Source organism: Trachypithecus francoisi, unplaced genomic scaffold, assembly GCF_009764315.1.
Source record: "Trachypithecus francoisi isolate TF-2019V2 unplaced genomic scaffold, Tfra_2.0 Lachesis_group12, whole genome shotgun sequence".
NCBI classification, from domain to species: domain Eukaryota; kingdom Metazoa; phylum Chordata; class Mammalia; order Primates; family Cercopithecidae; genus Trachypithecus; species Trachypithecus francoisi.
In genome coordinates this window covers 100,502,305-100,528,605 of record NW_022681457.1, presented here as the reverse complement: position 1 = coordinate 100,528,605, position 26,301 = coordinate 100,502,305, and the positions used below count along the sequence as shown (strand labels likewise).

The following is a 26,301-nucleotide window of genomic DNA, read 5'->3' as shown; positions in this document are numbered from 1 at the left end:
ACATGCTGCCTGTGCTGGCTCATCATGTTTCCTTAACAACCCTGAAAAGTGGGTACTATTTGTATCTCCTCATTTCCTGAGAATACAGCCTGCGAGAGGTCGGGTGACTTGCCAGGGTTCCTCAGCTCCAGGTGACAGAGCCGGGATGCCAGCCCAGGCTCTCCTCACACTGCTCGACTGCGTGCTGTTTACGCATCGTCAGCCCTGCTTGGCATCAGCCCCAGGAAGTTGGACTCACAAAGACCATTAATGTCACCTAAATATAGACTCAGAGGCTTTGGACAATACCTTAAAGGGTCAGCTCCCCATCTAGTGCCTGCGCTCCCTCTCTCCAGCAGCGCTTCCAAGCTGATGCCCACTTCTGACCTGTGTACTTCTAGTAATGGAGAGTTCACTACCTAGGGGCAGCCGTGGCGTCTTTGTCCAATTTGTGGTGAGACAGTTCCTGAGTTCTTCCTTAGATTGACTTGAGATCTTCTTCCTGGTAGCTTTCAGTCACATCATCATGAAAAGAAATAGTAGTCTAAGAACTTTTCTTGCCAGGAGGAATCTCTGTTAGGGCAGAGAATAACTGAGAAGTTGAACCCGATCCTTTTTCTAAAATGCCAGAGAGGATGACCTCTACCTGAAACCCAGGACCTGAGGTTGGCTGCAGCCTCTAGGCAGCTGGTACTAATCAACACCGATGTCTTACAGAGCTGTTACCCGGCACAGGCACTGGGCTGGGCCCTTTACGTATTTGTCTCAGTTCATGTGCAGAACTACCCTGTATGTACATTCTATTACTATGCCCATTTTACAAGTGAGGAAACTGAGGCTCAGAGAAGTAACAGTGACCTGTCCAAAGTTCTGCATGTTCAGGTGGCTCAGCTGGGACCAGACTGGATCTGCCTGCCCCAGAGGAAACTTCAGAAGCTCTGGGGAGACAACCTGATGCTGGCTGTGTCATCTCAGGCAGGTCACTCAACAAGCCTCTGACCCACAGTCTCCTCATGCAGGGAACTAAGTTCCAACATTTTCGGATGTGATGGAGTCAGTTAACCTGGGGTCTAGGCCTTGGGCGTGTGGCTTATCCTGTTCGAGCTCCACATGCTCGCCCATCAAATGGGGTTAACAATTCCAGCCTAGATGGGGGAGATGTCTGGGCTTTCCCCTGTCACAGCAGGGCAAGAAGCATCCTCACTGCTCTGCTTCTAAAAAAAAAAAACCACACTGACCGCTTATTCAGGCCTCAGTACGTGCCAGGAGCTGTCTTAAGTGTTTAATGTGGACCAATCCACTTAATTCTTCCAGCAGCCCTCTGAGGTGGGCACTGTTTCTGTGTCCACAGGTAGCTGGCACGAGGCCGGCCAGCTGGTACCTGGGTGCACCCGCAGCACTAGGACAGTTTCAATGTCTGATGGGCGAGTTCAGGGCAGTGATAGATGCTCTTCAGGCTATTTTTCAGCCACTAAAAATGCTGCTTGACAACTGTTTGTTGTGATATAGGAAGGCTTATAATAGGATGATAAGTAAAAAGATACATAAAACCAGGTGGAGCCTAGAAACATTTATCCACATAACCGTACACATGACCAAAAGATGGGAAGACGCACACTCAGTGTCTGTCTCTGAGAAACAGGATTATAGATGGTTGTAATTTTCTTCATCATATTTGTCCACAATATGCATATATTTTACTTTTGTAATCAGGAAGTAAAAAAAGTGATGGCCTAAAAGACTTGTCTAAATCTAGCGTGGGCAGCAGGCAATGAATCACCTGTCTTTTCCTTCCAGATCTCTGAGAAGTATGGGTTCCCTGAAGAGAACATTTACAAAGTCTACAAGAAATGCAAGCGAGGGTGAGTGCCTAGTTCACCCTCCAGCTGGTTGTTCAGTGCTGAGCAGTGTTTGTACTTGGCCTTTGTGGAGGGGCTGAGGGGCTGTGGAGTTGGGGTGGACAGCCCCCTAGCCAGGCCAGGGCCACTGGTCACCTCTCCATCTGCAGAGACAAGACATGGGTCACAATTGGGAAGGATGGGAGTGGGAGACAAGTGGAAGGGTCTTTACATATGATCTCCTGTGTGGGGTGGAGGGAGAGTGGAGGGTCATGTGTCAGAAGACCCAGGTTCAAGGCCACTGGGAAATCAAGCCATTTGATTATAATGATTGTAGTGACCACCATCCACTTGACCACTCACTATGTGTCAGACACCAGGCTGAACACACCCCACTTAACCCTCACAGCCACACTAAGAGTCCTCATTTGACAGATAAGGAAACTGAGGCTCAGAGGTAATAAGCAGTGTTCAGGGGCAGAAGAAGTAGATCAAAGGCATGAGGTAGGCAGGCCCAACAAAGTTGCTACTAACAGAGCCGTAGGCAGGAAGGGAGTGGCTGGCGATGAGTCTGGAAAAGGAATTGTGATTGGGAGTCATTTTGAGGGAATCTAGCCAGGGATGCTCCACAGACCTCCTCCACCTTTTTTTTTTTTTTTTTTTTTGAGGCAGAGTCTCGCTCTGTCGCCCGGACTGGAGTGCAGTGGCCAGATCTCAGCTTACTGCAAGCTCTGCCTCCCGGGTTTACGCCATTCTCCTGCCTCAGCCTCCCGAGTAGCTGGGACTACAGGCGCCCACCACCACGCCCAGCTAGGTTTTTTTTTGTATTTTTAGTAGAGACGGGGTTTCACCGTGTTAGCCAGGATGGTCTCGATCTCCTGACCTCGTGATCCGCCCGTCTCGGCCTCCCAAAGTGCTGGGATTACAGGCTTGAGCCACGGCGCCCGGCCAAACCTCCTCCACCTTTGCTAGCCAGACTAGGCCAGGAGTAAAGCTGTACCCTCTAGGGGCAGGCAGTGCCTGGCTGCCTACCATGGGCTCCTGAGGACCACAGTACCTTTGTTGTCTGCTCAGAAGATCCCTTGGGAAAGGGAGGTAGGGTCACATGGTAACTCTCCTCCAGACACTCTGTCCCCTGGTCAGAGTCAGTGAGCCTGGCCTCTGCAGCCCTTCCTGAGTAGGTGACTTCACCAGCCTGGCATAGGGCCCCCAGACAGTGAGGAATTGTCACTGCTATTGCCAGCCCAGAGGCCCCAGAACCAGAGCCCTGGGAAATGCACTCCCAGCCCCTCTGCGCACAGCTCCAATCTGATCCTCTTGCTGTGGATAGTCTGACTCCAGCGACATTTGCTAGTAGCACCTTGGAGGTGCTCAGCCCCTTGCCCGATGGCTATTGCATGTGGATCTTCCTTTTTAGAAGACTTTGCAAAGTGAGGCAGGTTTTATACTCAAGCTGAGTCCCCATCTCATCAGGCCTAGGGGCCTGGCCGCCTTCCTCACAGGCCCAGCCCTGCCTTCCTTCCTCCTCCTTGGTTCCTACCTAGCCTTCCATAGAAGGCTGAGCGTGGGGCAAGGTGTCCATCCCTGCATCCCCTGGGAAGGGTTTTTTTTGCTTTTAGTTGCATACATGTCTAGTTTTTTGTGTGTCTTGTTTTCCAAGTTTCGGTTTCCAACTGAGTCTCACATGCTCTGTAGAGTGAAATCCACTTCATGGCGAAGGGCAGGCTCTGCTTTGCCCAGACAAGCCCAGCCGCACTCTCCCTTCAGCACCGGTGCCCACGCCCCCTGGCTCCAGCCCCACCTGTGGCAGGCCTCCCTTACCAATCCCACTCCAGGCCAGGCTGTGTGATTGCGTGGGGGGTAGGAGGGTGGGGTGTGCATACAAGAATGTTCCCCAGCCCCACTAACTGAGTTGCCAGAGGCTTCCCCTTAAGCCCCAGTCAGCTATTGAAATCATAATTCTAAAACTTCCCATTTATGGGGCACTTCCTACATACCAGGCACTGGGCTGCGTCCCTCCCGAGCATCACTCACGGACCCTTTGAGCTGGGTATGCTTATCTCCGTTTGTACGTATGGGGAAGCTGAGGTCTGCAGTAGTTACAAGGTCATGAGTTAGGAACTGGCAGAAGCATCCCCGACTTCTAAAGCCTGTACAGGCATCCACTCTGTTATCCTGCCTCCTGCTTGTTTCTCTAACCGCTAAGCAATGTGCAAATAAAGGATGCAGCCAGGCTGGCCAGTTTATTTGTCCAGCACCATAGCCCAGGGCATCACTCAGCAGCCCTTCAGAGGCACCCCACACGCCCCCACGGCCATGAAAACCTCAGCCCCAGGACTGTCTGAAATGTCTGAATGACAGTGTTCCCCAAAATACCTCTTAGGAGAGGAGAGTCCAGGCTTATCTTCTGCCTCCCTCCAAGTCCTCATGTGAGAAACAGGAAATTCTGATCAAAGGCCTGGTTTATTTTCATGAAACCCTCCCGAAAGTCCTCTGGACGAAGGTGGATAGAATCAGCTTTGCAGGCACCACAAAGTGCTGGAAAGATGAACAAATACATTGTTTTTGCTGGCAGCTGGCCAGGGGTTTAATGTGACCCAGGACTGAAGACAGCTAGAAGGGGGAGAATAACAAGAGGCCCCCATTTGCTGACAGTGGTTCTGCCTCTCAGGGGCCTGTTGTTACTGACTTATGAGAGGAGGGGTCTGTGAGCCCATCTGGAAACCCTCTTGTGCAGGTGTGAGCAGGTGTAGCTTGGCAGGTGTGAGCAGGTGTGCGTTCAGGGTGCTGGGAGGCTCTGCTGGGGAGTGGGAGGGATCCAGCCTTCCAGCTGGTGCACATCAGGTACTTCATAGTGCCTGGCACCTAGAAGCACCCAATAAATGGCAAGCAAAACCACCCTGATTTTGACAAAGCGCCCTCCCCTCTACCCAGTTCTGGTCTCCCCTGGTCTGTTTCCGACCTCCAGTGCCCAAAGAGCCCTCTGTGAAAGGAAGGAACTCCAGGCAGGACCCAAGAAAGGGGAGCCTGTGATTACACACTGGCAGTCAGCACTCAAACCACTGAAAGCACAAGCCTGGATCTCCTTCCTGAAAGTGGCAGGGAGAGAAAACTGGATGTGGGCCATGCCTTCGGGTCGGGGGTCCTTGTGACTGCTGCTCCTTCACCACTTCAAAGAACTCTCCCATGGCCGTGGATTTTGCCCTCCTTCTATCCACTGCTTCCGAACTCGTACTTATAGGGCTTTGTTTCCTTCTAACAATGATACAGTAGAAAGAGACAAAGGTTCAAATCCCAGCCCTGCCATCTAGGAAATGTGTGACCTTAGACAAATAACTATTTCTTTGAACCTCAGCTTCCCCATCTATGAACTGGGGTAATATAAGGATTCATCCTCCCAGTCCCTACTAGATTCAAAACTCCTGGAAGGCAGGAACTAGGTCTAATTCATCTCCATATGGTCCTTGTTTTTGAGCAAGGCCCTGCACATGGAAAGGCCTCAGTGAATATAGGGGATGAATGGGAAGATGAAGGCCAGGTGGGCAGGTGGATGGAGGATGGTGGATGGGTGTGTGGGTAGATGGTGCATGAGTGGGTGGATGGGTGAATAGATGCCAGATAGGTGTGTGTGGGTGCGTAGTAGAGGGTAGATGGGGTGGGGGTGTGGTTGGGTGGGTGGATGATGGATGGGGGCTATATGTGAATGGATGGTGGATGGTGAATGTGTGGGTGGATATAGCCAACTCCATTACATGCTCAGATGACAGCAGGGAAGGGGCAAAGAGAAGATTGATGTGATCAGCTCAAGTCACATCTTGGTGGGTCCTTCATCAGGAGCAGCTCCTAGGGGGCTGCTTTTTGGCATAAACAATGGCTCTGACTGCCTGCATGAGGGGCCCACAGCCATGAAGGTTCTGTCTCTCTCAGGTTGACCCAGGTCCTTCCCTGGAGAATATGGGGAGAGAGTGGGCCTAGCCCCTCAAGTCTATCGGACAATCCTCCTTTGATTTCAGCTTCCTGGGAATGGAACTGGGAGGGGCTTGTGTGGCAGCTGCCTCAGGCTCAGGCAGGCATGCCTGAGTGACACATCCAGGCCTCTTGTTGAACCCAAACCACCACCCCTCCTGGACTTGAACTCACACTTCATGTCTGAGTCCTCAATATGGTGACTAAGGGAGCACTGCATCTCCCCCAGATCTACATACTAGTTGCTTGAGCGTCCATCCTCGGGTGCACCAGGACAGAGGCAATCCGGCGCAGTAGCTGTGAGCGTGGGGGCCAGCAGGCCTGGGTTGAGTTGTGGCTCGGCCACTGGGCATTGTGCAGTAAAGGAGACTGTGACTCCCCAACCTTGCGGGGTTGTTGTGAGGATCAGAGGGAAAGTTTGTGAGGTGCCTAAAATGTGGCAGGTACCCACTGGGTATGACCCGTCACTCATCCTGGTCACTCAGAAGGCCTGAAACCCCGTCTCTACTAAAAAATACAAAAAACTAGCCGGGCGACGAGGCGGGCGCCTGTAGTCCCAGCTACTCGGGAGGCTGAGACAGGAGAATGGCGTGAACCCGGGAGGCGGAGCTTGCAGTGAGCTGAGAGCCGGCCACTGCACTCCAGCCTGGGTGGCAGAGCAAGACTCCGTCTCAAAAAAAAAAAAAAAAAAAAAAAAGAAAACAGGGCGCCTGCTGTGTTCCAACCACATCCCCTCTTCCCTTCCAGAATCTTAGTCAACATGGACAACAACATCATTCAGCATTACAGCAACCACGTCGCCTTCCTGCTGGACATGGGGGAGCTGGATGGCAAAATTCAGATCATCCTTAAGGAGCTGTAAGGCCTCTTGAGCATCCAAACCCTCGTGACCTGCAAGGGGCCAGCAGGGACGTGGCCCCATGCCACACACAACCTCTCCACATGCCTCAGCGCTGTTACTTGAATGCCTTCCCTGAGGGAAGAGGCCCTTGAGTCACAGACCCATAGACGTCAGGGCCAGGGAGAGACCTGGGGGATTCCCTGGCCTGAACCCCCATGGCATGCTTGAATCTGCTCCCTGAACTTCCTGCCAGTGCCTCCCGTAGCCCAAAACAATGTCACCGTGGTTACCACCTACCCAGAAGACTGTTCCCTCCTCCCAAGACCCTTGTCTGCAGTGGCGCTCCTGCAGGCTGCCCGTTAAGATGGTGGCGGCACACGCTCCCTCCCGCAGCATCACGCCAGCTGGTGCGGCTCCCACTCTCCGTCTTCAACTTCAGACAAAGGATTTCTCACCCTTTGGTCAGTTAACTTGAAAACTCTTGATTTTCAGTGCAAATGACTTAAAAGACACTATAGTGGAGTCTCTTTCTCAGACTTCCTCAACGCAAGATGTAAATAGCACCAACGACTGACTGGAACAAAGTGACTGCTGTGTAAAACTACTGCCTTGCCACTTACTGTTGTATACATTTCTTATTTACGATTTTATGTTATATATATATAAATATATTGTACATATATGCAACATTTTATATTTTTCATGGATATGTTTTTATCATTTCAAAAAATGTGTATTTCACATTGGGCTTTTTTTTAGCTGTTATTCAGTGATGCATTTTGTATACTCACGTGGTATTTAGTAATAAAAATCTACCTATGTATTACGTCACATTACTTCACATGCTGCACTCGTTCCTTTTGGGAGAGTCTGTTGGGAAGAGAGGGCCACAGTGGTTGGGGTCTTGCTCCTCTTTCTCCCTTCGCTCTGGCTCTGTGCTGAGAGCGGGTTGTCTTGGACTTGAAGGATGCTGGGACGTGCAGGGCACCAGTGGAGCAAAGGTGCCGCCTCTGGAAGGCAGCAGATTCCTGATGCCCAGATGTTTGTCTTTGAATGTTACAACCTCAGGATCATTGACTCTGAAGAGAAAGTCCTGGGAAGGGTGCAGAATGAGCTTGAAGAGGACCTCACAGCTGGGGCCAGCAGGCAGCACCCAAGGCTGGAGCCACGACCTGAGTCTTGTGCCAGCTCTGCCCCTATTCTCTAGGCCAAGCCACTTTCCCCAGAGCCAGCTCCTACAGCTCACAGAAGCAATCGCACACGTCTTCCCAACTCTGCAGCAGTGTGGTCATGTTGGCACACTGAAGTCAGCCATGGTGACAGTCAGAGATTGACAAATACTACAAGTCAAGGCCTTTATTTTCCTTAGAGAACAAATCACAGATTCAGGCTTGCTTTCTTTTCATTTATCTTTTTTTTTTTTTTTTTCTTGAGATGGAGCCTCACTCTGTCACCCAGGCTGGAGTGCAGTGGCGTGATCTCCGCTCACTGCAACCTCCGCCTCCTGGGTTCAAGCGATTCTCCTGCCTCAGCTTCCCGAGTAGATGGGACTACAGGTGCCCACCACCATGCTTAGCTAATTTTTGTATTTTTAGTAGAGACAGGGTTTCACCATATTGGCCAGGCTGGTCTCGAACTCCTAACCTTGTAATCCACCCGCCTTGGCCTCCCAAAGTGCTGGGATTACAGGCATGAGCTACCGTGAACGGCCAGTTTTTGTCTCTTAGTTCAATTCCTTCATTGCCTCATTTAGCTTTTTTAAGCTGCCAAGTTGAAGTGTCTCTTCTTTGGGAGAGCAGACTTTCCAGCCACTGCTACCTGTAGCCCTCAGTTTCTCTGGCTATGAAGTGCAGGACATGATCTCCGTTGTTTGTTTGTAATTATCATCTTCAGAGCCTCAGGACTCACTGGTGGGTCTCCAAGGTCACTACAAAGTGAGGAAGGGGCTGCAGCAGGCCCTGTGTATCCCCCCCCCAACTCCATCACCGTAGCTCTGCTTCTCCCCATTTAAATATTAGGATTTCTTGTAAACATTTATCTGAATAAAACTTTTTTTAAAAGAAGTGTGAAAACCATGATGCCTATAAGAAACTTCCAGCACTGACAGAGTCTGTGGTCCTAATTCCCAAGCCCCTACCTAGAGTCAAGGCTACGGGCAGGTGAGTCTCTAGCCTAAGGCACAAAAATTAAGGGGTGCCCAAAAGCTCAATAATCAAGATAAATAAGTTAAATGCAATATTTTAAAAATTAAGGCCAAAAAAAAAAATGCATGGTGAACAAAACATCACAGTTTTAAAGACAGGATTCGTATTACTGATGTTTCCTTTTGCCTCGGGTTCCCATTAGGCTTGCCTGCCACTGTGGGAGGGACCCAGTGGGGCACCCAGAGTTGCTCTGCCCAGGCCAGGCCTCACTGTGGCTGTGGCGCCCCCGTGATGTCAGAATGAGGTGACGCGTGGAGGTTAAATGACAGAGGAGTGTGGAACCACAGCCACGCTGTAGGTGCTCCGTGTGTATAAAGTCCCCACCTCCTGTCCTCCTTCCCAGCTCCCCTCCCAGAGCCAGTCAGGAAGCTGGAAGGTGTCGCTGCTCAACCTTCACCTATCACTGGAATCACCTGGGTGGCTTTTACCCCCTCCTGCTTCCCCACTGCCCAGACCCCACCCTGGAGGAGTTAAATCAGCATTTGTGGGTGGGCCCCAGGCCTCAGTACTTTTTAAAGTCCCCGGGTGGTTACAGTGTGCAGTCAAGGCTGAGAACCACTTCTCTGGAGAGACCACAGACGTACAGGCCTTGGAGCCTTTGTAACCTCTCAGTATCTGGCGGGGTGAATGCAGAGAGAGACTTACAGCGTCAGTCAAAGTCTGCTGGGAGATGAGGGAAGGAACCTGGCAGCTCCCCGCCCACCGCGCACCTGTGCAGCCTCCACCAAAACCACCAGGGCACATATCTTTTTCCCTCCACATAAAGACAAAGGCTATCAGGCCTAGACAGGCCATGTGGACTCCATGGAGGGGCCTGTAACCCTTGAGAAAATTCAGTCCCGCTGGCAAAGGAAGTCAGGGAAAAGCACAGCCCCTGGGCCCGGCCACTGACATTTCAAGATGACCTCCCACTCCAAAGAAGAAAAAGGTCTAAAAGGAGTAAAGAGAGGCCTTTCCAAACAGGTGGTCACTTTAGAAAGAAAGCTGTGGACTGGTGGAAAAAGCATTACCTGCCTGCAGGTAGCTTTCGCCCAGCAGACGTACCATGAGTGAGTGAGTGAGTGAGGTCAGAAAGGGACAAATGAGAAAGGCAGGAGTGAGGGAATGAATGAATGCGTAAATGAATGAAGGAATGACACAGGGAAGGGTGGGGCTTCCAGGCTTGGCCACCTTCAGGGTGGACTGCTCCTCCTTGAAGTCTGCACCTCAGGAGTCCCTTCAGTCTGTGGCAGGGAGTCGTCCTGGAAGCCAGCCTGGATGGGTGCGTGGGGAGGCAGCCAGGGGGCTCTGTTCACTCCTCCCTTCTGCTCAGGAACCCACTGGAGTCCATGGGGCTGGGATGCAGTCTCCAGGGAGCAATGTCTCCAGCTCAAGACAAAGGCAATGGCAGCAGTCCGGCTAGCACGCCAGGCCAGAGTGGTAGAGCCAGCCCCCAAGTTGTCAGCTGCCACGCACATGATCAGTCTCCTCCTGAGGAATGTCCTGGGGAAGCTGGGCGGGACGGGCTGATGGCCGGGGTTCTCCTTGACCTTGTGTGACATCCCTACAGCACCGGGATCCATTTCTTATCCTCGTTGTAGAGGAAGGACTGCTTTCCTGGGAGCTCTGGCTTGTACGTGGCTGTGAGGGGAGAAGAGGAGGAGGCATTAAGAGAGAAAAGGCCCATTGCTGCAGTCTCTGGCATTCTACCTCAGAGCTGGAAAGGCCTGGGGACCCCTGTGCCAGCCCCTGTATATTACACGTGGGGACACAGAGTGGAAGGAACTGGCCCGAGGTTATCTGGCTCTTAACCGGCCCAGGCAGGAGTCAAACTCTGGCTTCCTGCCTTCTTTAATTCTTTTTTTTTTTTTTTGAGACGGAGTCTCGCTCTGTCGCCCAGGCTGGAGTGCAGTGGCCGGTTCTCAGCTCACTGCAAGCTCCGCCTCCCGGGTTTACGCCATTCTCCTGCCTCAGCCTCCGAGTAGCTGGGACTACAGGCGCCCGCCACCTCGCCCGGCTAGTTTTTTTTTGTATTTTTTAGTAGAGACGGGGTTTCACGGTGTTAGCCAGGATGGTCTCGATCTCTTGACCTCGTGATCCAACCGTCTCGGCCTCCCAAAGTGCTGGGATTACAGGCTTGAGCCACCACGCCTGGCCTTCTTTAATTCTTTTCAACTTATTTAACAGAACAAAATTTACAAAACTATTTTCTATGAAATTCGAAAAGAAATTGAGTAAAGCAATATTCTTGAAGCAAGGTATTAGCTTCATGGGGTCTTGTTTTGATTTAGTTCAGGGGTTTCCATAAAAGCAGAAGCCATGACAGTTGCGGACATGGTTCTCTAGGAGATGAACAGGGCTTGGGAATCGCAGCCCCAGGCGACCGGAAACTCTCATGTTGATACTGACTTGGTTAATGAGGGTCCTGTGTGCGGCCTCTCTGTCCCTATACTTGGGAAGCTGCTGAGGGGAGCCCATGGCAGTCCAGGTATATCTGAGTTTACTGGAAGCTGAGCAGGCAGATGCCGACACATACATGTGCCCAGGAAACCCCTCGCAGAAGCCCACCTTGGCATGGGTGATCAGAGTAGCAGGAGCTGCGTGTCTCTGTGTGCCAGGTGCCTAGCACCACAAATGGCATGGAAAAGTCATTCGGGCAATGCTTCTAGAGGATGTGGCAGAGCAGGGTCAAGCCAGGATCCCTGGCCATGCCCTGCCCTCTCTGGAGCTCACCCCTTGTATAGAGCATATGCATGTTTGCAATGCTGAGTTCTCCTTGACTGACCAGATGAGCCCCAGATCAAACCTCTATAGCCTTGCTGGTGTGATTATTACCACATTTGCAAGGCCAAAGCTATGAGAGTGACTTTCTCCCTGCCAGTCTGCCTTATGTTAGTCTCACCTGTGAGTATGGAGTGGAAGGAGTCTCCCTACCTGACTGCAGCCTCTGGGGGCAAACCCAGGGCCCAGGTCATCTTGGCTCCTGAGCACAGGAACATCGTCAATACTCACGGAAAGGCTGAGTGTAACCAAGCTGGCGGCCATCACAGCTCTGCCTTCGTCCTCCTGTGCCACCTGCCACACATGTCAGTCCCCAATGCTTTGGCCATGGTCAGGGTGTGCTAATAGCAAAAGTGCTCTATAGAGAGCTACAAATAGGTCAGGAAGCACAGAGACTGCCCACTGGAGTGAGTCCCTCATGATATTAGCTCCCAGGTAGATCCCAGATGTAACAGGGGATCCCTACTTATGCTTGCCTATAAAAAGGGCATGGCGCTAGATGGCTGAAAAGTGCTTCTCCATTGGACAATCCCTGGTTAATTTCATTAACAAACAAGGCATAAATGGGGAAACGCCTGGCACTGCCCGCCATGAATTCGCCATGGACCTGTGGCCAACCTGCTCTCCAGGGGTTCTTCAGCTGTAAAATAACCTGGCCACACTAGACCAGTAGTTTAAATATTTTTAAGAAAAAGAACTTTTCTGGCTGGGCACAGTGGCTCACGCCTGTAATCCCAGCACTTTGGGAGGCCAAGGCGGGCCGATCAGTTGAGGTCAGGAGTTCGAGACCAGCCTAGCCAACATAGAGAACCCCTGTCTCTGCTAAAAATACAAAAAGTAGCTGGGTGTGGTGGCATGTGCCTGTAATTCCAGCTACTCGGGAGGCTGAGGCACGAGAATTGCTTGAACCTGGGAGGTGGAAGTTGCAGTGAGCCAAGATTACACTACTGCACTCCAGCCTAGGCGACAGAGCGAGACTCCATCTCAAAAAAAAAAACATAAAAGTAAAAAAAATTAATAAAGAAAAAGAACTTTTCTGACACACTGACAAAAGCTATGACCTCCTTTCCCAGAAAATAATGTCTATATGTGCCAAGTCTGCAGCCAGCTGCAGAGTCACAGACCCCTTTAAGACTATCTTTGGGCTGGGTGTGGTGGCTCAAGCCTGTAATCCCAGCACTTTGGGAGGCCGAGATGGGCGGATCACGAGGTCAGGAGATCGAGACCATCCTGGCTAATACGGTGAAACCCTATCTCTACTAAAAAATACAAAAAACTAGCCGGGCGAGGTGGCGGGCGCCTGTAGTCCCAGCTACTCCGGAGGCTGAGGCGGGAGAATGGCGTAAACCCGGGAGGCGGAGCTTGCAGTGAGCTGAGATCCGGCCACTGTACTCCAGCCCGGGCGACAGAGCGAGACTCCGCCTCCAAAAAAAAAAAAAAAAAGACTATCTTTGAGCCTTTTAGATGTTCATGGTCCTCAGTATGAATCCCTGGCCTGGACCATCTCTAAGAGCCCCTTCACCTTAAAAAACAAAACATTTCTGTACTGTGAAAATGTGAACGGATAACGCTTCCCAATCTACTCCCATCCCTGTCACCTATTTGGGAAACAAGCTATACATCCGGGGCATGTGGCGACCCAAGAATGATAGTTCCAGAAGATTTGGTTTTTACAATCATTTAAAACAATCCTCTGACCTGGGCCAGGCAGGCCTGGCTGAGGTGGTGCCACTGTCCACCGGCTGGTGTTAGACACGAATGACGCGCTCGAGATGAAATGCTTGCGGGGGCCTAAGTAGTCCACGATCTCATACTGACCAGGACCTGGGAGAGGTGGCTTCGGGGGCAGAGGCGAAGGCTGAGCAGAGAAGTTCAGGATGGGGTTTTTCCTTTGGGAAAGATAAAACGGGAAGATGTCACTAAGGCAGTCTAGTGGGGAAGGCATAGTTTCTAGACACAGCCAAGGCCTGCACAGCACCAAGTTGTCTGGAAGAGGACTGGACATGGCACCTGGGCAGAGTCCTAGCTCCACTGGTAGTGAGCTGGGAACCCCGGGATCTGTTTCCTCATCTGCACATGGCAATCATGATAGTAACTACTTTGAGGTCAGGGTTGTCAGGATAAATGAGATGATGCACCTAAAACACAGCACTCAGGACAGGGCCTGGCACACAGTGAGAGCTCAGTGTGCATTGTTGGAGACGTGGAGCTAATCAGAAATGGCAGGCAGTGTATATCTCATGTGCCAACTCTGATTGATTGGTAGTGCCTAGCTGGAGTTCTGTGAAAGAAACTGACGCCTCACATGGACTCAATGGGAAGAGGCCTTGGTGAGCCACTTGTGATGTCTGCCATGGTCAGGGAAGAGAAAGAAGCATCCCACAGTCCAGAGATTTGCCATCCCAAGACCAGCAGGTCTTTAGAGGCCACTGTAACATTGATGTTCCAGAATCCTACTAAATATCATCCTGGGGAGGCAGGAGGCATGAGTGGAAAAGCACTGGGCTGGAAATCAAGAGACTGCATAACCCTTACCACTTACACTGTCATTGTTTTCAGGTCTGTCTTCCCCTCCTTCAAGAAAGGGAGTCTATCTTTTATCTCTGATATTGAGACATTAAATGAAAGAGAAATAGGACCTGTACTTGAGTCCCAGCTTGGTCATTAATTCATTCTGGGCTTCAGTTTCCCCATCTGTAAAAGGAAGGAATTAGACAAGATGACCTCTGAGATCCCTTCCTGCTGTGACCTTTCATCAGGCCTTGATTCAAAGTTCCACTGGTTGTCAGAGACTTCTGGGCTTGTTACAGGAATCATGCTACTCTCCTAACCACGCAATAGAAGGGCCGCCTCCTTCTGGCTCCTACCCAAGGCTTCTTCTAAAAGGCTTCTCACCAAAAGGGGAGAGGAGGTACTCTGCACTGAATGGCCAAAGGAGCCTCCCCCAGCCTCCTCCAGCCTCCCCCAGCACTCAACGACCAAGGGAGCCAGCCCATCCAAGCAAAGGAGGGGACTTGGGATTCCTGGCCACTGGGGCACTACTGCACTTTAGCCAACAACTTCTTAAACACAGAGAGCTTGAGGGGACCCAAGTGATATCTTTTTTTTTTTTTTTTAAGATGGAGTCTCGCTCTGTCACCCAGGCTGGAGTGCAGTGGCCGGATCTCAGCTCACTGCAAACTCCGCCTCCCGGGTTCACGCCATTCTCCTGCCTCAGCCTCCCGAGTAGCTGGGACTGCAGGCGCCCGCCACCTCGCCCAGCTAGATTTTTGTATTTTTTAGTAGAGACGGGGTTTCACCGTGTTAGCCAGGATGGTCTCGATCTCCTGACCTCGTGATCCGCCTGTCTTGGCCTCCCAAAGTGCTGGGATTACAGGCTTGAGCCACTGCGCCTGGCCAAGTGATATCTTCTTCAACCTCCTTAGTTTTCTAAAAATGTTGGTGTTCAGATCCAACTGATCCAAAGTTACAGGCACGTTCATAGGAATGCTGGCATGGAACTCAAGTCTTTGGCGCCTAGCAATATGGAGGAAAGCATGATGGCGGAGGGGACTGAGTTTAAGGGTCACACAGACCTGAGGCTGAATTCTAGTCACACCACTTACTGGCTGTAAGACAAGTCCCCTGATCTCTCTATAGCTTAGTGTCAGTATACACAGCACGGCAAGGAGCAACGACACTAACTTTATAAAGGAGTTATGATGAATAGAGAAAAGGTATGTAAAGCACCTAGTAGAGCATCAGCACATAGTAGGTGCTCAATAAAGGTAGTTGTTATTCTTCTGATGATCCCTGTGTCAGCGTCACTGTGTGCTGCTTGGTGACAGACAGGCAACTGAGCCTCGTAAAAGACTGATTTAGGGCCCTTCCACCCCAGAGTCATGCTGAGGCAGGGGACACCCCCCTTGTCAGGGAGGACACTGAAAGTCATCATAAATGTGCTTGGGTTCACATCTTGTGGTGGAGGAGCAGCTGGCGTGGATGCTTATATTTAGAACAAAGGTACCCACAGGGAAAGCGGGGACATGCTGCCTCCCTGTTTGCTGTGAATCTGCATGGAAAAACTGGTTATAGGGTGTAATCAACAACCTCTCCCCTTATAAATAAAAGCTGGCTTCTCCTTGTTCTGGCTTGCGGTTCCCCCTTCAAAACACCTCCAGACATTTGATGAGTTTGTGGCTGGCATCATAGAGAGACAGGTTTGATTCCTGGAAATTAAAGCTGGAATGAACCAACCATTGTATGAGGTCACCCCATCACTGGTCTGGGTCACTCTATGCCCAAGATTCCCACCCTGGTCTTTGAGAACACCATGAGGTGTCTGCTTTCTTACCCAAGGACAGCCTGCAGGAGGCTGGCGCACACTGAGCTCATGACTCACCAGTGTTCTTGGCAAGATGGGTTAGAGAGGTCCCTTGTCTTCCATTCCTTTAATATGCCCAGGAGAGGCTCAGAACCTTCAGCCTAGCTCTATGGATCTTTCATGAGCACCAGCCATGTGTGTGACTCTGGGCCAGACATGTTTGGGAATCCAGGCAGTTCTGTACTAAGACACGGACCTGAGTGTCCTTAAGAGCTTGGTGACAACTTCAGGCAGTACGGGCTTTGCACTCAGACAGAACTGGGTTTGAATCCCCTCTTCTCCATTCACCAGCTATGTGTTCTTAGAAAAGACTCTTCACCTCCTTAAGCCTCAGTTTCCTCATCTGTAAAATGGTGGAAATAATACCTACCGCCCAGATTGCTAGGAAAATTAACTAGTGCTTTACTTGTAACATTTGTTTAAAAACATGAAATCTATTAGAATAGAGGTTAAAAAAACAACAAACAACAACAAAAAAACCCCAAAACAAACAAACAAAACTGCATTGACAGCAGAAAGAGACAGAGACAGAGGGACATTAATTCCAACAGGATGAATCCAGAAACCCACCCAGAAATCCAGAAAGTCTTCAGGTGAAGGGCATTTCCAGCAGAGGGAACAGCAGGAGGAAAAGCATGGAATGGGGAAAGCTGTAGCTGTTATGGCAGGAATTGGGACACAGGGAGACAGACGCTGAGCACTTGGACTGCCTTCAACCCTCCATCCACCGGTGAGTTCCTGGGTTGTTCACTTGCTTCTGACCCTCCCCACTTACAAACCCTGATGAAAAGTTAAAGGCAAGATCTATTTATGGCCTCTCAATCCAGCCTAATCTCCCACGTACGGCTGCTTCCGTTTTACCTTCCAGAAACACCCAACACAACACAGTTCAGCAACTCCATGCCTTTGTCCCTGCTGTTCCTTCTGTGAGGAACACCAACTTTCCCTGCAAACTTGAATTCAATTATTGACGTTCTCACTTCCTTCGGGGAAACTTGTCTCCTCCACCGACACCCATCTCACCACCCCCCACCTGTCTTGGATGTTCCCATCCTGTGACTCAAGTGAGGAACATGGGTTTTGGAGATGGATTTTGGAGGCAGAGGGACCTGGATTCAAATCCCAGCCCCACGACGGTAAACAGCCTGCACTTCACTGTAAACTCGGAGTGACACGCCCACCTGGAGGAGCGGTGGAAGGATGACGGCAGGTCGCAGCTGAGAGCTCTCAGCTCAGAGTATGCGGCCCTTGAATACATTCTGGCTCTTCCTTTGCACTTAAAATGTTGCATTTTCTATGGCTTTTACTTGCCTAGCTCTTTAAGGGAAGGGACTGTGTCTTCCTCAGCTTTGAGGCCCCCAGCCCTATCCCAGGAACATTTGCTGAAGTGCAGAGAAAAGCAGAGGGCTGGTAGCAAGTAAAGGCGCCCAGGCATCTGAGGCCCACATGACACCTTCATCCTCATCCAGGGCTGGTCCCTCCATGTCGAGGTGGGGCTGACAAATCACAAAGGTCAGGCCAGATCAAACCCAGGGCAGCCCACAGTGCACTGTGACCAGGGCTTTTATGAGCCTCATTGCTCAGTTATAAAAGCCAACCTGGCCCTGCCCCGTGGAAAGAAAACATCTATCAAAGGCTCTGAGTTGGCCACAACTGGATTAAGTGTGTTTGCAGCTTCCAATGTGAGCTGTTTGCAAATCACCTAAGAATAATGAATGTCTTAGAGGACTCAGCAGGCCACTTGGGGAAGGCATCCGAGACCCTCCAGCCACTCCCAGGCATACATTCACTCTGCCTCAGGGATTCCCAGGGTTGGGAGGGATAAAGGGGCAATTTTTCTCATCATTAAAGGGCAGCCGATTGCCTCTGGGGTGGAATGCAGTATCTATTTAACAGGGTGGCGGGTGACAGATCACAGCCGCTTGGGAGGAAGCATCCCATATCGAATTGAAAATCCCCGGGGAAGTTAAGGTGGGCCCAATCTAATTACCAAAATTGGAGTGGGGCCAACGGGGCTTGATTTTTCAGCTTGAGCTGTGACAAGACAGCGTGTCTGTGCAAATCCAGTGGCTTAAAACTCCAGGAGGCAGATCAAGGGTTAGAAAGATGACCCTGAGTGTTGCACCTCCTTGCCGGGGAGCATGAGTTGGAAGGCAGTGCCTAGGAGGAACTATTTTGATCTCCAAAACTCTCACCCTGACTCACCCTAAGTCATTGAGTCACCACTGTGATGGACATTGAAGACCTCAGAAGTGAAACCTTGGCTGACACTTCACTTTGCTTCTGAAGACACCCTGGTAGCTGAGAACTCCTCTTAGCTTTTGATTCAGCAAGGTGGCCATGGCCAAGGAACACCCGATGGCGTGGCCTTTAGCTAAGGAGCTCAGAAATGCCAGTGCTAACAAACAGCCAGCCCCTAGCACAGCATCTGCCCCATGGGGCCACACTAGAAACCCTAGGAAGACACGGAAGACCTGCTCACCTGCTTTGATAAAGATACAAGTTACTACGTGAGTTTTGTGGGTTATCTCCTTTTATCCTTGCAACCACATTATGAGGTGTTCTTATCCCTGTTCACCAAAGACGACTTTGAATTCACTGGGAGTTAAGTGACCTCCCTTCCCCCAGGCCCACCTGGCTGGTGAGCGGGGAAAGTGGAGGTTCCACGGTACTGACTTTGGGGTCTGTGCTAATCAATCCACTGCCCACGCTGCCTCCATGGCCTCCCCAGGAGACGTGATCAGCTGTTCCCTGCCCTAATGGCGGCCACCTGAACTTTGGTCATATCCAGCCACCCTCTCACAGCTGGGTTTTATATTTTTTGGCCGGTAGCATGAGACTAAAAACTCCAGGGAGAACTCATGTCTGCACTGATGCTTCCTGCACCCTGAAGAAAGCAGATCCAGAAGAGCATTTCTGTAGCTGTAACTCTGCCCAAGAATGGGGAGCCCATCAACTCCAACCCAAGACAGATGAGGGCAGGTCTCCCTCTGCATGGCACGTATGTGTTCCCGAGAAAGAAACATGACGGCGAGTAGCCATGGAGAGCTAAAGAGGATTAGGTCTGATGTGGACAAAGTCCTAAGGGCAGGTGCATGCAGATGGGGTCACCTCAGGGGTCTACTGACCTCAGGACCTCGTGTGGCTCCTGACCCTCTCTTCCCTTCAGGGACACAAGAGAAAACAGAACTGGAATTTGAGACACTGGATTTTGGATATTTCCTCAACATTCTGATATTCAGGTGTCTTTTCTTTTCATTACATCATTTTCTTCATCATTCACTGGGAAGATAGATGCTTTTTTAGAATAGCCCAAAGCCTACCAGTCTTATCTTCTTGCTTTCCAAATAAAATTATAAATGTCTTAGCTTCATCCTTCTCATGTTAATTTTAAAATACATAATCTGGACCTCCTCTGTGGGTCCAGGCTGGCTCCACGTTCATTGCCCTCTGTGTGCTCTCCTGAGTCCATGGTGAGCAAGCCTGGCATTGTGACGTGTCAGAAATGCAGACACCCTTCTTTCGCTCATAGAGAAATGAAGACCCAGAGAGGTGCCCAGAGCAGCCCCAGACCACAGAGCCAGCTACACAAATGTCCTGCTATAGAGCCTGGGGCACCATCCGTTCATCAGGGTGAACCCAAGTTTAGGAGACACCGGGTTAATAGGTTCCTTTACTGCAGGCCTTCTCAGAGCCTTTAAGATGCCCGTGCAGACTGTGATGTTCTCAGGGGCAGAGGGTTACCATGCAGTGCTTCTCAGACTTATTAACCAAAGACCTTTTATTTGTGAAGCATTGACAGACAGACAGCGATCCCTAGAAGCCCCAGACACGCAGCCCCGCTGCACTGCCCAGTGGGAAGACGGCCCCACGGGATGTGCATGGCCACACACCCCTGAGGCCACCTAACCCAGCATTTTGCTGCAGGCTCCTCCACTTGGCTTCCAGGCTGTTCCCAGATGAGGCTGGCTGGAGCGTGGTGTCCTGTTCACCTGAGCCTCCAGTACAGAACTAGAAATCTATAGAGCCTGATGACTGACAAATGCAAACGCCATAAAATAAGAATGATCTCAAACCACCTGCTCAAACTTGAGCAAAAGCCAGAAGATACTTCTCCAGCTAAAACAGTTAAAAACCAAGTGTCCTCCACTCTTATGTTATTTCACCATTTTCCTTGAAGAAGCTTCCAAATTTGGGCTGGGGGCTTGAGCTGCCATGCCAAATAACAGCCGTATTGTATAATATAGCCTAATATGTCTATAAGATATAAAATAACCACAGCTATCATTATAAGGGTAATAGCTATTTTCTTTTTGAGACCAAGTCTTGCTCTGTCACCCAGGCTAGAGTGCAGTGGTGTGATCTTGGCTCACTGCCACTTGGCTCTCCTGCCTCAGCCTCTTGAGTAGCTGGGATTATAGGCATGCACCATCATGCCTGGCTAATTTTTGTATTTTTAGTAGAGACAGGGTTTCACCATGTTGGCCAGGCTGGTCTCGAACACCTGATCTCAAGTGATTCACCCACCTCGGCCTCCCAAAGTGCTGGGATTACAGGTGCAAGCCACTGCGCCCAGCCAAACATATACTTTTAATTCTGAAAGCAATCCCACAAGGCAGGAATTATTCCCACTTTACAGATGAGGGCATGGAGGCTCAGAGAGGTTAGAACTCTGCCCAAGGTCACAGAGCATAAAAACAGCAGAGCTGAAGTATAAATCCAGCAGGTATCACCAACTCCAAAGTCAGGGCTTAAATGTCCATCAGTATAAAGCTACGAGAGCTTGACTGCCTCTGAATGTCCTGTCACTCCAGCGAGGATTTTATGTTACAAAAATACAACAATGTCAGCACCAGGAGAATCCAGCATCACAGGGGATGAGGAAAGACTTAGTCCTGAGCCAATTCCCTATGGCTCCTCACTTTGGCTGTGTGGACTTAGGCAAATCTCCCGCCAAATCTGAAGCCTTGCTTCCTCCTCTATGGGGTAAGACTAACGATTCTTTCAACAGGATTATAATAATAATTGAATACAATTTTAAGTTCCTGGTACACAGTAGTTGCTCCATAAATATCAGGCATTCAACAGGCATTTATTGAGCACCATTATGTGTGACTAAGGGTCCCTGAAGAGTGGCCTGGCACTGTGTTCTGCCAAGCAGTGACACCCCTTCCTTTTCTCTATGTTGGGCTCCTTCCCCACAACCACCTTTCAAAAGAAAGATCAGAATGATTGGGACTCACGGGAAAAGAGTCTTTTTTGGAACTTTTGTGCAATCACTGGGGTTGTAATAATCAGGTCCCGGGCCTGTTGACGTCAGTTTTAATCCACGGTTGGTTTTTGATTTAAAACAAGACATTAACGTGTTTGGCGACTGCTTCACAAGGGATTCGTTGATATCATAATGCCCTACGGAGAAAGAAATTTTATGACAGAATAAGGAACTCTTCTCAAGTAAATAAAAAGCAGTACCTTACCCCTAAGAACACACTTGATGGCTGCAAGGCAATATCACTCTAGGATGGTCAAGTGGAAGGGCTGCCCGAGATAAACAAAAACAATCCTCACCAAGCAGAGAACAGACGGCACGGGCAGCACACACTTAGCTGATTGAGTTCTCGCACTAGCCTGGCCAGATGAGTATTACTGCTTCCATTCTAAATGTGAGGAAACCGAGACTCAGAGATATTAAATAATTTGCCAAAGGACATTCATCTAACCAGGAACTTAGATAAATCTCTCCACCTTGCTGAAGCCCAGTTTTCCTTCTCTACAAAGTAAGAATAATAATTCTTCTGACAACAGAGTTATTATGATAGTTGAATAATATTTTAAGTTCCTAGCACATAGTGGTTGCTTTGTAAATATCATGCAATCAACAACTATCTTTTTTGTTTGTTTTGAGATAGAGTCTTGCTCTGTTGCCCAGGCTGGAATGCAGTGGCACAATCACAGCTCACTGCAGCCTTGACCTGCTGGGCTCAGTGATCCTCCCATCTCAGCCTCCTGAGTAGCTGAGACTACAGGTATGTACTACCACGTCTTGAAAATTTTAAAAAAAAAAAATTTCTTTTTTGGTAGAAACGAGGTCTCATTATTTTACCCAGGCTGGTCTTGAACTCGTTAGGTCAAGCAATCCTCCCACCTCAGCCTCCCAAAGTGCTAGGACTACAGGTGTGAGCCATCATGCCCAGCTAACATGTATGTATTGAGCACCACTATGTAGAGACTGGTCAGCTTGTCTCCAAAGCCCACACTTCCTCACTATGCCACAATGCCTAGTCTTGAGAAACTGTGACAGAATAAAATGAATTTGTGTACAAAGTTTTAAGGAAGAAGAGAATGACCAAAACTGGGGTGAAGAGGAAGCCATCTCACCCCTAAGTTGTCAGTAGCCCTGTGCATGGATGTTCTCCACCACTCTATTCATATTAGCAATCAATTCAGAACAATCACAATTTCCAATAAGACAATACTACTTCCTTAATTTATGGTACCATCATAATATATAGTGGTATATCTTATATTATATATTATAATATATAGTATATATTATATATTATTATATATTATATATAATACCACCAAATAATATACTATATATTTATTTAAAATGATGTTCCGAAAGGATTTTTACTAACATGAAAACGGGTTCTCTGTATCAGCCGGGCACGGTGGCTCACACCTATAATCCCAGCACTTTGGGAGGGCAAGGTGGGCAGATCACTTGAGGTCAGGAGTTTGAGACCAGCCTGACCAATAAGGTGAAACCCCATCTCTACTAAAAATACAAAAAAAATTAGCCAGGTGTGGTGGCGCACACCTGTAGTCTCAGCTGCTCTGGAGGCTAAGGCAGGAAAATCACTTGAACCCAGGAGGCGAAGGTTGCAGTGAGCTGAGATTGCACCACTGCACTCCAGCCTGGGTGACAGAGCAGGACTCCTTCTCAAAAAAAAAAAAAAAAAAAAGTTCCCAATAAATACTTAAATTTTTTTTTTTTTTTTTTTCTGAGACGGAGTCTTGCTCTGCCGCCCAGGCTGGAGTGCAGTGGCCGGTTCTCAGCTCATTGCAAGCTCCGCCTCCCGGGTTTACGCCATTCTCCTGCCTCAGCCTCCCGAGTAGCTGGGACTACAGGCGCCCGCCTCGTCGCCCGGCTAGTTTTTTGTATTTTTTTTAGTAGAGACGGGGTTTCACCGTATTAGCCAGGATGGTCTCGATCTCCTGACCTCGTGATCCACCCATCTCGGCCTCCCAAAGTGCTGGGATTACAGGCTTGAGCCACCGCGCCCGGCCTGATACTTAAATTTTTAAAAAAGCAGATGTCAGCAGCATTTACAATACTGGATAACTCTCTCTCATATTCTTTGTTTCATATATATATTTCTACTAAAAAGGTTATAGCAACACTTGAATTACAAAATACGGAAAACAATGAAAAGCAAAAGCAAGGAATAGAAGGCATTTATGCTGCCACTACCAGAGAGAGCCAACCGCCAGGAAGCTGGGGTGGGGAGTGAGAAGGTACCATGTATTGAACTAGATGAGCCTGGATTTAAATCCAGCCGTGGGGCTAGGCGTGGTGGCTTACACCTGTAATCCCAGCACTTTGGGAGGCCAAGGCAGATGGATCACTTGAGGTCAGGAGTTTGAGACCAGCCTGGCCAACATGGTGAAATCCCATTTTTACTAAAAATACAAAAATTAGCTGGGCGTGGCAGCACATGCCTGTAACCCTAGCTACTCGGGAGGCTGAGGCAGGAGAATCACTTGAACCCAGGGGGCGGAGGTTGCAGTGAGCCAAGATCATGCCACTGCACTCCGGCCTGGGTGACAGAGAAGACTCCATCTCCAAAAAACAAAAACAAAAACTAAAAGAAATCCAGCTGTGGGACACTGGGCCCATCACCTGCTTTTCTATCACCTCTGTCGGTGAAGTGGGGATAAAGTAAGAAGAGCTCATACTTTCTGAGCACATGATTACGTGGTGAGTGCCTGCTCCATGGGGCTTTGGTGCATTCAATGAGATAATGAATGTAAGGCCCCTGGCACCCACGGGGAGCTTGACAGATGCTAGTACCCACCCTTCCCCTCCTGTTCTGTGTTATAAGGGGCTGGCGGCTTCTCAGGATCCACCCCCCGGGAAGGAGCAGGAGCAGGTAGTGGACTGTGGAGGTGCCCGCATCCCAGGGCTCACTGGCAGGGACTCTGGCCAACTCCAGGGATGCTGGCTTTGTTCTTCTGTATAAACAGACAAGGTGGGGTTTTGCCCATGGATGATGCAAGGCGGGGGAGCATGAACTGGGGCTGAGCCTCCTAATTAGCACTGGTTTTGTTATTCAGCTTCAGATTAATCTTTTCAACTTTAATCTGGATTTGCTGAAATCTGACATGCACTATAATTTTATCCACACCCCTCTGCAAGAGGCGTGATTGCAGAAGCAAACCTTCCCTGCTCCTCCTGGTTCTGGGGCCCAAGGCTCCTGGGGTAGCTCTGGTGCCCAAGGATCCTGGGGGTAGGGCGTGGTCTGTGGGACCTATTTGGGATAATCTAACATAATGAGTGCTCCAGGACTGGCGGTCAGAGAGCACAGGAGAGGTGCAACACCTTTCCCCAAGGCCAGCAGGGGAAACACTTGGAGGAAAGCTCTTGTTATTCCTGAATCTTGGAGGTTCCAGAAGCGACAATGGAATGATGGAGGACATGGGCTCCTTAGTGAGACCTCTCTGGGCTTGTGTCTGCCATTTACTGGCTGTGTGACACTGGGCAAGTCGTTTCAACTCTCTGAGCCTCCATTTCCTCATCTGAAAAGCAGGGCTAAGTGGATGAACCTACGAGGGCAGACCTGCAAGACTGCATGGAAACCACTGAGTGGGTGCTCGGGAGACAGAGCTGCCGCCTCTGTTTCATGACTAGATGATGAAGTCACCTCTGGCATAGGAGAAAAGGAACACAGCAGCTGAGTGTAGAAGGAACAGGATATATGGCCATGCCCTGTATCTCCCACCCCTCCCTAGTGGCCTCTGATGGCACCTGGGGTATACAAATGTGCACACTTCTAAGGTGAGAAGTCACCTCTCCACTTGGCTGCCCAGAGCAGGTATGCCAGGTCATAAAAGGGGAGTCCCGGAAGCTGCTTTGGAGGCCCATTTCCAGAGCCAGCTGTTGTCCTCCTGGTGGGGAGAGCTGACTGTCTTCTCACCTCTCCTCTTTGTTCAGCACCTGCCTGCTACTCCTCCCCACCCAAAGACTAAATCCTTCCAAAGACTCCCTGTGAAGAAGTAGGTGCCCTGCAAATCAATTCTGGGACACTTAACCCTTAGGTCAAGGCCAGGGCAAAGCAGCTGCTTACCTGGGGGAGGTCCTTTTTCAGCAAACACAAAAGATCCTCTTTGGGTTTTTGACATAAACCCGGCTCGGGCGCAGACGTTGTTTCTCTGCTTGCAGCAAGAGACAGAGGCCTAGGGGGAGAAAATACACCCAGTGTACTCAGTGCCTTTCCTTTCTTTGTCATCGTGCCTGGACAAGTGGCAAATCTACTTAAAAAAAAAAAAAAATCCAACTGAAACCTGTCCTTCTTAGCAAATGTACAGATGTGAGCTGTAAAGCTCACACTGGCTGTGGCTTCCCCGTCATCCCAGCTCAAGTGGTCTATGAGTTTGTGATCCCCGGAAAATGCTGGTCACTCAACCGGGAACAGAGCACAGAGCTAGCTGCAGGCTGCTTTGCAGGCTCACTTCTGCTAAGGACAGGCTGTGTGGTCCTGCATCTGTAACCTTTCTGAAACCAAGTTTTCTCATCTGTAAAACGGATTGGACAGTCGGCTCCACTTGCTGTGGAGTTCTGTCAGGGAGTAGGGGTGGGCCAACAGAGATCACCTCTAGGAAAGTGGTTTTTTTTTGAAGTGTGTAATGCTACACCTGCAAATTATCTTCATTTTGTTGCTACTTTTTTTTTTTTTGGAGACAGAGTCTCACTGTGTTGCCCAGGCTGGAGGGCAGTGGTGCCATCTCAGCTCACTGCAATCTCTGCCTCCCGGGCTCAAGCAATCGTCCCACCTCAGCCTCCAGAGTAGCAGGGACTACAGGCACACGCCACCACACCTGGCTAATTTTTTTGTATTTTTTTGTGGAGACGGGATTTCACCATGTTGCCCAGGTTAGTCTTGAACTCCTACACTCAAATGATCTGCCTGCCTCGGCCTCCCAAAGTGTTGGGATTACAGGCATGAGCCACTGCACTTGGTTTTCTACTATTTTTACTGTGTTCAGGACACACAGTCCTACCCATCCCCATCCTCATTCCTAGGTGCATTGCTCACTGTTCAAATAGCCCTTCTATAAATGCAGCAC

The 26,301-nt window shown here is 49.8% G+C and overlaps 2 protein-coding genes across 10 annotated transcripts in view; one reads left to right on the top strand and one right to left on the bottom strand.

Moving 5' to 3' along the window:
- GRHL3 (grainyhead like transcription factor 3) overlaps positions 1–7,460 on the top strand; it is a 36,026-nt gene extending 28,566 nt beyond the window's left edge. For all 6 annotated transcript variants that reach the window (XM_033227811.1, XM_033227813.1, XM_033227815.1 and 3 more), the window contains 2 exons: positions 1,777–1,841; positions 6,531–7,460. In XM_033227811.1, the coding sequence (XP_033083702.1) occupies positions 1,777–1,841; positions 6,531–6,645 (180 nt within the window). In that variant the 3' untranslated portion in view covers positions 6,646–7,460. The remainder of the gene's footprint in view (positions 1–1,776; positions 1,842–6,530) is intronic.
- A 1,368-nt stretch (positions 7,461–8,828) lies between these two features.
- The window catches only part of STPG1 (sperm tail PG-rich repeat containing 1), a 59,214-nt gene continuing 41,741 nt past the window's right edge, over positions 8,829–26,301 (bottom strand). For 3 of the 4 annotated variants that reach the window (XM_033227822.1, XM_033227820.1, XM_033227821.1), the window contains 4 exons: positions 25,302–25,410; positions 21,195–21,360; positions 13,287–13,477; positions 8,829–10,448 (listed from right to left, as the gene is read on the bottom strand). In XM_033227822.1, the coding sequence (XP_033083713.1) occupies positions 10,372–10,448; positions 13,287–13,477; positions 21,195–21,360; positions 25,302–25,410 (543 nt within the window). In that variant the 3' untranslated portion in view covers positions 8,829–10,371. The remainder of the gene's footprint in view (positions 10,449–13,286; positions 13,478–21,194; positions 21,361–25,301; positions 25,411–26,301) is intronic. The other variant, XM_033227823.1, reaches the window with a different exon arrangement.